This window comes from Pantherophis guttatus, chromosome 2 (genome assembly GCF_059756535.1).
Source record: "Pantherophis guttatus breed Tessera chromosome 2, ASM5975653v1, whole genome shotgun sequence".
Taxonomy (NCBI): domain Eukaryota; kingdom Metazoa; phylum Chordata; class Lepidosauria; order Squamata; family Colubridae; genus Pantherophis; species Pantherophis guttatus.
Window position 1 is genome coordinate 262,840,380 of NC_142064.1, and position 10,930 is coordinate 262,851,309.

Sequence of the window (10,930 nt, forward strand, 5' to 3'; positions counted from 1 at the left end):
TGATTGTGAACCTATGGTATGCATGCCAGAAGTGGCACACAGAGCCATGTCGCCAAGCACGAGTGGCATTGCCCATTCGTTTTCCGGATTTCCAGGGCACGTATGTGCACCAGCCAGCTAGTCTGCTGGTTACTGGTGCACATACGCGTGCGATGATCAGCTGGCCTTAATGTCTTAACGTTGGGGGGCACTGGCCATGCTGTCGTCACCCGCATGCAGCCCAAGCACATCCATCCCTTGCCAGCCAGGAGCTCTGCGGCCAGTCGCTCTCCTGCGCCCGGCTGCCTGCCTGCCTGCATTGTCCCCGCCACTGCCACTGCGAGGAAAGACCCCAAAGCTGTGCTGCCTGGGATCCATGTGGGCTGCTGCAGGGAGAGGCCAGGTATGGCTGGCTGGATGCTGCCTGGAGCACGAGGCTTGCAGGAGCCGCAACCACTGCCTCTTAGCCGGTGCAAACAGCCTGCTGCCACTGCCTGCCACCGCCCTCTCTCTCCCACCAGCTGCTCCAGCCACTACCAGGGAAGTGGCAGCATGAGAACCACCGCCAGGGCGAGGGGGTGACGGCAACGATGGGCGGTTTGGGGCTTTCCTGCCTCCCCACCCGAGCGGGCTTCTGGTGCAGCCTCAGGCCTCCAGGGGGAGGGATTGAAGCCCCGGCCCGCTACTCCTGGCGCTGCCATCCCCACACCCCCGGCAACAGTGGTTCTCATGCTGCCGCTACCCTGGCAGCACCAGAAGCAGCTGGCGGGGTAGAGAGGGCGGCGGCAGGCTGTGGCGGCAGGCTGTTCGCGCTGGCTAAGAGATAGAGGCTGCTCCTGCAGCAGCCAGGAGAAGGAGAAGCTGCGGGCAGGGAGGCGAGCTGGCCCAGGAGGACTGGAGGCTCCTCACACATGGAGACCCACTGGCGGGGGAACAGTCATGTAAGTAAGTAGTAAGAGGTGTGCCGGCCAGGAAGCAGTCATGTTCTCTGGTGGAAGAAGGTTGCACCAACCTTTGCTGGCACGAACGGCCTGCCCGCCTCGCACTCCAGGCAGCATCCAGCATGGCTGGCTGGAGCGTGAGGCAGGCAGGCCGTTCGCGCCAGTAAAGGTTGGTGCAACCCTCTCCCGCCAGGGAGCATGACCGCTTCCTGGCCGGCACGGCTCTTACCACTTACTGTGACCGCTTCTCTGCCAGTGGGTCTCCATGCGTGAGGAGCTGCGGTCTCCTCCGGTCCTTCTCGGATATCTCGCCTCCCTGCCAGTGGCTTCTTCTCCTGGCTGCTCCAGGAGCAGCCTCTGTCTCTTAGCTAGTGCAAACGGCCTGCTGCCACAGCCTGCCACCGCCCTCTCTGCCCCGCCAGCTGCTCCTGGTGCTGCCGGGGAAGCAGCAGCATGAGAACCGCTGTTGCCAGGGGTGAAGGGGTGGCGGTGGCAGGAGCAGCAAGCCAGGGCTTCCCTCCCTCCCTCCCCCCAGAGGCCTGGGGCTATGCCAGAAGCCCGCTCAGGTGGGGAGACATGGAAGCCAAGCCCGGCCCGGCCTGCCCATCCTTACCACAATTGCCCCTTGCCCCCGATCAATCTGCTCCTTTCAGAAATTTGCTTTTCTTCCAACGCCAAGACTTGGATCCAGAAGACTGCAGACTGCCTCTGAGCACATATAGAGTAGAAGACTCCGCTACACTTCAGGGCTGTATGCAGAAAAAGTCACCCCAAGGCTAGGGCTGAGTGACAGGAAGATGCTGCTGCTGGCTCCGGACCTGGCAGCCCAGACTCATCCCAAGCTTTACAAGCCGCTGTGGTAACTACACAGCCTCGCCAACACACCAGAAAGGCCATCGCATAGACACAGCAAGAATCGGTTGCCCTGCCTCAGAAACAGCCCTGCCTCAGAATAACGACTTTCTAGGTCCAAAATAGGGAAGGGGGGGCGGAGCGCATGTGCAGGGGCACGCATATGCAATGTGAGGCACATGCACGGGGGAAAGCAGGGGGTCGTGTGCGCATGTGCAGGTGGGGGGGTTCGCATTGGATTATGGGTGCTGGCACGCACACACTTCTGGCATTCAATGAGAAAAAGGTTTGCCATCACTGCCCTATATTATACCCTATGACTATCATTCAGTGTTGTACCTTATGATTCTTGATGAATATATCTTGTCCTTTTATGTACACTGAGAGCATATGGACCAAAGACAAATTCCATTCTGCTCTGCTCTGCTCTAGATAGGAAGATAGTATTTTCTACCTAGATCTGGTTTAGAAGCAATGTGGGTGGGCACTTCAAGGTTTTGTCTCATATTTCATTATTCTATTAATAGGATGAAGCTGGAAATGATTTAGGGCTGCAGATTTGCCAATCGAAAAACTGGCTGGAAGAATCTTCACCCGGCCCCACAGGAGGTGCACTTTCTCCGTCCTTGTTTGCAGGTCGTTCCCCACAAGGGCCCCTTCCTTTGGTTTAGTTGCTCCAGGGGGGAGGAGTGCACTCCTGGGGCACCTGAAAGAAAAGGCGTGGGATAGATGGCCATAGAGAAAAGCTATCGACGTGCTCGGGGGGAGTCGGATACGACTTGATGGCACAGAAGGAAGCGCGGAACCCATGAAAACATCTTGCAAACGCTTCAGAGTGGAAATGGAACGAGCGTGTTTTTCAGCCTTATGTCACTAGATGGCGCTCTACAGAGAAGCAATACTCGTGCCTAGAAAGCAGTGAATACATTACAGAAGTGCCATTGCTACTTTACTGGGGGGGGGGGGGGGTAAGAGGCTTGAGCTGGAAGGCGTTGAAACGATAGAACAGTGCATTGCTAGAGCGGATGTGGAGGAGAGGAGGGGAAGGGCAGAGGGGCTTCCTCTTCCAACTGACCCACGGGAGGATAATGGAGCCTCTTGCTCTGCTTGGAGGGTGGAAGCGGCTCCTGGGAGGTGAGTGGAGGGAAGGTCGGAGGAGAAGCCGGGAGCAAGTGGGGCCCTTTGGGTTCCTCCACGGCGTATGAAGCGGAGGAAGCAACGAGGCTGAAACACTTGGCTGCTGCTGCTGCTGCTGCTTCGTGTTCTTTCTCTCCCCAAATGTTTTCATCCTTTTGCTGCATGATTTCAAATTGGTGGCTGTGATTTTTCCAATGGGGGTAAATTGGTAAATTTAAAGAAATCTTTATATATATTTCATATTTTTTAACCACGCATCTCCCTCACCTTCACGTAACACTTGATTCCTTTTATGGCATGTTGATTCTTTTTATGGACATGTTGTTTTCCTGGTGATTCACCAGAGAACTCACACAGGACTCTCGTGCAAGTGGAAGTGCATGCATATATGCACGCTTGCCAGCCACTTGTGCAGCCCGGTATTTGGGGACCCCTGTCCTAGGTTAAAAATTTTGATCCCTATTGTCTAAGATTAACTGTATTATGTACACCGAGGATTCAACTTTAACAACAATAGAAGAATGGTTGGTGAAGATGATGGAATTTTCTGAGACAACTATATTGATTTCCTCAATTGGAGAAAAGACATTCTCTACATTCATTACTGATTGGAAGTTTGTTAGAGATTTGCATGAAAGAGAAAAAAAATTGAAGTTATCATTTACAGTTGTGATTATAAAAAAAACCGCAGGTAATAGAGTAAGAAGTAAGTTTGTATTTCTAATTATAATTACTTCTTTGCCAGGTATCATTGGACAGGCTGAAATAAGCAGGGAAAGGCAGTACTTCAACTCAATTCCATGCCAATAAGGGCTTTCAAAGGCAAAATCAGCACCTTGAACTGGAGCCACAAGCAAACTGGCAACCAAGGCAGTTTTCGGAGCAGAGGTAAGACTATGACATGTGCTGCTTCAGAAACACACACAGCTTATCTGGCCACTGCATGCTCTACCACCTAAAACTCAAGGGCAGCTCATGCAGAGTTTATTGAAGTCATCCAATATGCAGGTAACTAGGGCATGATTGTTCATAGCCAGGGTCTGCAGTTTCAGGAACAGCCACAACTGGCTCTCAAGTGAATCAGTAATAAAGATTTTAGGATGTAGACAGTTTTTGATTTCCAGTGACAGCCAAACCCTGTTAAAATGCAGGAATCTTTAGATCAGCTTCCAGCCTGCAAACTAGTGACCTCCAAGTATTTTGCCCAAGCAGCCTAGGAATTCTCAAGGCTGAAATAGAAATTGGGAAGGCTGCTCTAGTGAGCAGAGAGCATAATAGACAAGAGAGTATCTCCTATCTAAATGTCATTGGAAACAATGTGGGAGACACTTTCAAGTTTTGTCCCGTATTATTGTATTAATAAGATGAAGATGGCAGGCTGTTAATCATTTAGGGCTGTGCCCCAAAACAAGAACTTCATGAACTTTTAGGAGCCAGGAAGCACCCAGCTAAACTGATGAAGCTAGAGCTGGGACGACCTAGCTATTGCTGGCTCGATGGCGCTCTATGGTTAGGCCATAAATGCGCCTGGATAGTTGCAAATACAGTAGCAAGCGCCTGTAGCTGAACTGAAAGGAATTGAGACCATAGAGTCGGGGATTGCTAGGGAGAATATGGAAAGGCAAAGCACTGAGAAACCTTGTCTTCCAGCTTCCTAATGGATGATAGCGATGGCTGTTGTACTTTTTCCTGGGTCCGTCTGCTGCTCTTCCAAACCTGACTCTGTCTGCAGCCAAACATTGGCCAATTTTCTTCCAGCGCTCGTTCAGGGAATCCCGGGAGTGGCAGCATATTGCATGCTTTTCACTCCAAGCAGCCCAGACTGGAAAACGCATGGCTGGGGTGGAACAGCGATCCTTCATAACAAGCTCCTAACTGTTGCTGCTGCCACAAGCCCAGCTCTGGCTGCTGGCATGCGATTGTGAGGGCAAGCTTTTCTAAGGTGGGTCATAGAGGAAACAGAGATGAGTTTGCTGGAGTACTGGACTTCCACCACTTGTGCGAGGAACCCAGGTTTGCAGCAACAGTTTGGAACTTGTTAAGAAGGATCGCTCCTACACAGCACACACGCACACATCTCACAGCACCGGGACCTTCTGTAAGGAGGTGGCAGGAGGGGGGGCATCATAAAGGGACAGGCTGCAGCAGCTGCTTTCCAGGCAGCTCTGCTGCGAAGGGAGGCAGAAAAGTTTGGGCGAGTTGTCTCCTCCTTCTCGGCCTTAAATGTACACACAGAGCAAACAGACACACATCTCATGGCACCAGAGGGACTCACCCACGTGCCATCTCCTCGCAGAAGGTCCCAACGTCATGAGGTATGTGTGTGTTTGCTCTGTGTGTACGTTTGAGGCCGAGAAGGAGGAGATAACTTGGCCAAACTTTCCTGCCTCCCTTCGCAGCAAAGCTGCTTGGAAGGCAGCCACCGCACCCTATTCCTTTATGATCCCCCTTCCCCTCCCCCCTCGCCCCCCCAGCCACCTGGTTACAGTATATAGAGCGCTGGAATGTATGATCATAAAAATTTGCAGTGCTAAAAATCTGTGATTTGCATGAGTGAACAATAGAATTGTTGTGAATATTTGAACTTGGTCTTTTATGTGTCATAATGAATGGCAGTGGTTAATCTAGCATTTTCACATGTTTCCTTTTTCATTGTTATGTATGATTATTTTTCTTGTTTTCACATCTTGCAACCATATTATAAAGAGTAATTAAAATATCTCTTTTATGTGAATCTTATGAGCAAAGGAAATGCCAAGAGGAGCCTTCTGGATGGCAAAGAATCAGAAGCAGCTTTAAAAAGGAAAGCGAATCTGAAACATCTGGTAAACGTCTTTTCCCTTTCCTCCAGAATACCACAAAACCCTTCTCTTTCCTCAGCCAGTAAGAGACAAGAGAGAAAAAAAATAGGAAGAGTTTTACACTGATAAACAATTATTGTATGTGGAACTCAAGGAATCAGTATATAAAAAAATAAACGTGGAACATTTCCAGATTCAGAAAAAGAGGAAATATCTAGAAGTCTGTGAGGAGGAAGCACTCATTCCAGACAATAATGCAGGCCTTACCCTGTGAGAAAACAAACAGCTTGAACCATTCAAGAAGAGATCACAAATATTTTTGACCTCCTCAAGAATCTAAGAGTATCAGTGGCCGAAAAGCTCCACAGATATGCATATGGCGGGAAAAACACAGATTGCAAATCAGAGCTGATTATGCATCACACTGGTGAAAAACCATACAAATGCTCTGAATGTGGCAAAGTCTTTCGCTACACTTCCCAACTTACTGAGCATAAAATAACCCATACTGAAGAAAAGCCCTACGAGTCCCCACAGTTTAGCAAAAAGTTTAGTAAGCATGCCAACCTGCTGATACACAAGAGGACACACACCGGAGAGAAACCATATGAATGTTCGGATTGTGGGAAATGTTTCAGTAAGAATTCCAACCTGGTGATACACCAAAGGACTCACACAGGAGAAAAACCATATGAGTGTCCAGATTGTGGGAAAAGCTTTAGTCATAATTCCTACTTGGTTATACACCAGAGAACTCACACTGGGGAGAAACCATATGAGTGTCCAGATTGTGGGAAAAGTTTCAATAATAATTCTAACCTTGTGAGACACCAGAGGACTCATACAGGAGAGAAACCATATGAGTGTCTCTACTGTGGGAAAAGCTTCAGTCAGAACTCTTGCCTGGTGATCCACCAGAGGACTCATACAGGCGAGAAACCATATAAGTGTCCAGATTGTGGGAAATGTTTCCAACAGAATTCCAACCTGGTCATACATCAGAGGACTCACACAGGAGAGAAACCATATGAATGTTCGGATTGTGGGAAATGTTTCAGTAAGAATTCCAACTTGGTGATACATCAAAGCACTCACACAGGAGAGAAACCATATGTGTGTCTATACTGTGGGAAAAGTTTCAGTCTCAACTCTTACTTGGTGATACACAAGAGGACACACACCGGAGAGAAACTATATGAGTGTCCAGTTTGTGGGAAAAGTTTCAATCAACATTGTAACCTTGTGCAACACCAAAGTACTCACACAGGAGAGAAGCCATATGAGTGTCCAGATTGTGGGAAAGCGTTCAGTTCGAATTCTGACCTGGCGAGACACCAGAGGACTCACACAGGAGAGAAACCGTATGAGTGTCCAGATTGTGGGAAAACCTTTAGTCGTAATTCCTACTTGGTTATACACCAGAGAACTCACACTGGGGAGAAACCTGTATTGTTGTAGAAAATGAGAGTCTGAAACACATTCCTGGGTCAGACAGATCCATTTATTTGCGCAAAGTTTCAGTGCTTTGTTTGATTCTTGCAAACTGAACAAAGAATGATTATGATTTCACGATTTAAATATGTTTTCAAGACAAAGAGTTCTATGAGCCTTTCCGGCTTCCATATATGGTTACATTAAAAATACATTACACTTACATTACACTTTACTAATTATCAAACCATTACCTACTATTTAATAAAATTATTTTGGCTACACATTTTTACTACTCCATCATTTACTCATAATAAAACTATTACAACTTTTACTAACCCATCACTTTATGTTTTACAACTGTCCTTTAAGTGCTGTAATGTTTAAATGCAGAAATTATGGCTATACTTTAAACAGTAAGTAACCTGTCTCCCATGTATATCCGTCCAGATGTTCACATTTGATTCTATTAAGAAGATGTATAGAATCAGTGGGTTTGACACAGGACCATAGGTCAAGTAATTATGGGGACATCCAGGAACTAATTGCTCAGTTTCTTCTCTTTATCCAAGTCAGTCATTCACTAGAACCCTACTTTTAGCTTTCCTGATGAATGGCAGCTGAAGATATATTTACCAATAATGGAGTCTAGCTGCCTTTAGCCAGCACGTATACTTATGTGAATAGATAAGTTCACTCAAAGTTTATTCAGAGTTCATAGGATTTGATCTGACTTTATATACCTGACTTGGAATGATTATTTCTTTTATTCACCTTTTATTTACCTCAGTATGAGTGTACAGATTGTGGGAAAAGTTTCAATAATAAGTCTAATCTTCTTAAACACCAGATGATTCACACAGGAGAGAAACCATATTAATGTCCAAATTGTGGGAAAGCGTTCATTTCTGACCTGGTGAGGCACCAGAGGATTCACACAGGATGAGTTACTGGATTGTGGGAAAAGTTTCAGTTGGAACTTCCACCTGGTGGAATAATAGGGAACTACAAAAGAGGAGCCCTTTGAATGTCCCAATTGTGGGAAAGCTTTCACAAGTAGGTTTAATCTAATAAATTATGTCAGTTTACACACAGATCAAAAGCCATTCAGATGCCCAGTACTCATAAAGGAGAAAAACCATCAGCCAAGTTTATTTAGACATGAGAGACTCAACCAGAAGAAATGCTCAGACACAAGACGATTTGCTTGCAAAAATCAATGAATTAGTAAATGAGAATTAGAATTTCAACAAGAGTTTTCTGAAAGCAAAGAAAGAAACTAAATATAACTATATATAATTAGAATTTTCCTAAGGCATCAAACCATTCTTATTATATCCAATTTGATATATTACAGAAAGATAGGAGTCCTTGAGGCATAGTGGTTAGAATGTACTATTGCAGAGACAGTAACCATTCCAAGATAGTTACAACCATTCATTTAGTGAGCATTCAAAGTTACATTACTGAAAAAAGTGAGTTATTACCCTTTTTCGTACTTAGGACCATTGCAGCATCAACATTCAGATGCTTGGCAACTGATGGTTGCAATGTCCTGGGGTCATGGGATCCCCTTTTGTGATCTTCTGACAAGCGAAATCAATGGGGAAGCCAGATTTACTTAACAACTGTGTTACTAATTTAACAGCTGCAGTGATTCAGTTATCAAATGTGGCAAGAAAGGTTATATATATTTTTTACTACCGGTGCTGTGGGTGTGGCTTAGTGGGCGTGGCTTGGTGAACCCGGCATGGGAAGTATACTGTAATATCTCCATTCCCACCCCACTCCAGGGGAAGATTACTGAAAAATCCCCATTTCCTCCCGATCAGCTGGGACTCAGGAGGCAGAGAATGGATGGGGGTGGGGCCAGTCAGAATTTTTAGTACCGGTTCTCCGAACTACTCAAACTTTCCGCTACCGGTTCTCTAGAACTGGTCAGAATCTGCTGAAACCCACCTCTGTCTGTCCTCTGCCCAAAGGTTTTATGTCTATTATCCTTGTTTTCTTATCCTTCTCATGTTTCCTACTACTTTTTCCTATCAGTATATTATGTGATCAATTATTGTATCTTATGACTTATGATTGCCTTATGATGTATGACTATCAATTTTATTATCAATTATCAATACACTGAAAGCGTATGCACCGGAGACCATTTCCTTATGTGCAAAGCACACTTGGCCAATAAAGAATTGTATTCTATTCTTTCCAATTTTTGATTATTTTTTTTTTCAAATTCCATGTCTGACTACAAGCACTGAATTGCTCAGAGTCCCTCTGTCTTCATTTTCACTTTTCATTTTCCATAAAGATTTGTCCAATGGCTTGCTGAAATCCAAGTATACCATCTGCAGAGCATTTTGCTGCTCTGGTAATTTAATTGCTTAAATCAAAAAAAGGCAATGACGTTTCTTTGGCAAAACCTGTTTCTAACTGAAGGGAAACAATAATAAGGATATAATAAATAATACTAGAATATGATATACTGGTATACTAGATTCTGTAACCATTAGGTTCCTGTAATACATATATGCCTTTGTATTTGTATCACATATATTATGCCTTTATATTTGTATCTCCTGTAACAAACATATTCTGTTATTAGACCTCTGTAATGTATCTGGTATTTGTCAAATGTATGTCCCTGCCATTTGACCTGAACTCATATCAATCTTCTTTCTGTGCTATCTAAAAGCATGGTACCTATCTCAGTTGAAACTACAGCCATCAAGAAAGGGATAATTTACACCTCAGCCCTAATTTATGTTTGATCTGGATAAACTCCTGTCTTCCAGAGCCAGGGAGCTAAGTGGCCAATTGAGTAAACAAAGAAATGCTTAAGATAAAACTAATTGGGAAGTTTCTATTCCCCCTTGCAGGGCAACAAGGAATTCACAAACCTAAATTAGGAGGCCAGAATTGGGTACTAAGCTGACTTCTCTGAGGGTATAAAAGGACACCATACCTTCCCCAAGGTGTGGCTATCTCCTCACATGCATTGTATCTGTATGTTCTGGATATAGTTCCACCCAGTATTTTGTTTTTGGCCATAAATAAAATCTGCTTTTTGCAAGCCTCGTCTTGAGTCTCTCTTTGGCATTCTGGTGACTCAAGTATATTTTGGGACCTTACATAACAAACCCATGCTGGCTTCTAGTAATCACCTTGTTTGTTTATAGGTGCTCACACATTCTCTGCTTGATTATATTTTATCCAGGATTTTTCCAGATATTGATGTCAAAATGATTGGCCTATAATTTCCTACATCATTTCCCCCGTTTTTGTAGTTTGGAATCACATCAGTTCTTTTCCAATACTCTGGTATTTCTCCTACATATTTTTCTTACATAAACTTTCAAAGATTACATTCCGTGGTTCCAAAATTATATCATCTAGAATTCTAGGCAATGCTGCAATGCAATGCAATGCAATGTATCTATTTATGATGGTTGCACTGTCCCAGGGTCATGTGCTCATCTTTTGTGATCTTCTGACAAGCGAAGTCAATGGGGACAACAGATTCACTTAGCTTTATTAGAGTTACTGACTTATCAACTGCAGTCATTTTTTTAAGAAATATGGGAAGAAAAGTCTTAAAATTGTGGAATACTCACTTAAACTAATCTCTCACATAGCAACATAAATGTTGGGCTCAGTCATGGTCCTAAGTCAAGGACTACCTATATGCAGGTAACTAGGGCATGATTGACTGTAACCAGGGTCTGCAGATGCAGGAACAGCCACAACTGGATCTCAAGTGAATCATTAATAAAAATGTTAGGATGT

At 45.0% G+C, this 10,930-nt stretch overlaps 2 protein-coding genes across 4 annotated transcripts in view; both read left to right on the forward strand.

The window, feature by feature from the left end:
- Positions 1-10,930, forward strand: part of LOC117657716 (uncharacterized) — a 64,492-nt gene that overhangs the window by 31,347 nt on the left and 22,215 nt on the right. The gene's annotated exons all lie outside the window — the stretch shown is intronic.
- On the forward strand, positions 2,331-10,217 carry LOC117660032 (uncharacterized). Of its 3 annotated transcripts, none has more exons than XM_087884099.1 (3): positions 2,331-2,906; positions 3,655-3,797; positions 5,658-10,217. In XM_087884099.1, the coding sequence occupies exon 3, from the start codon at positions 6,125-6,127 to the stop codon at positions 7,166-7,168; it is 1,044 nt and encodes a 347-aa protein (XP_087740225.1). In that variant the 5' UTR covers positions 2,331-2,906; positions 3,655-3,797; positions 5,658-6,124; the 3' UTR covers positions 7,169-10,217. The 3 variants fall into 3 exon arrangements, with proteins under 3 accessions (XP_087740225.1, XP_087740227.1, XP_087740226.1); XM_087884101.1 differs by having other exon boundaries at positions 2,723-2,906; positions 5,653-10,217; XM_087884100.1 differs by lacking the exon at positions 2,331-2,906 and adding an exon at positions 2,921-3,117.

What these genes read in the sequence shown, in the direction of transcription:
- LOC117660032 (XM_087884099.1), top strand. Translation starts at nt 6,125, where the DNA reads ATGCATCACACTGGTGAAAAACCATACAAATGCTCTGAATGTGGCAAA.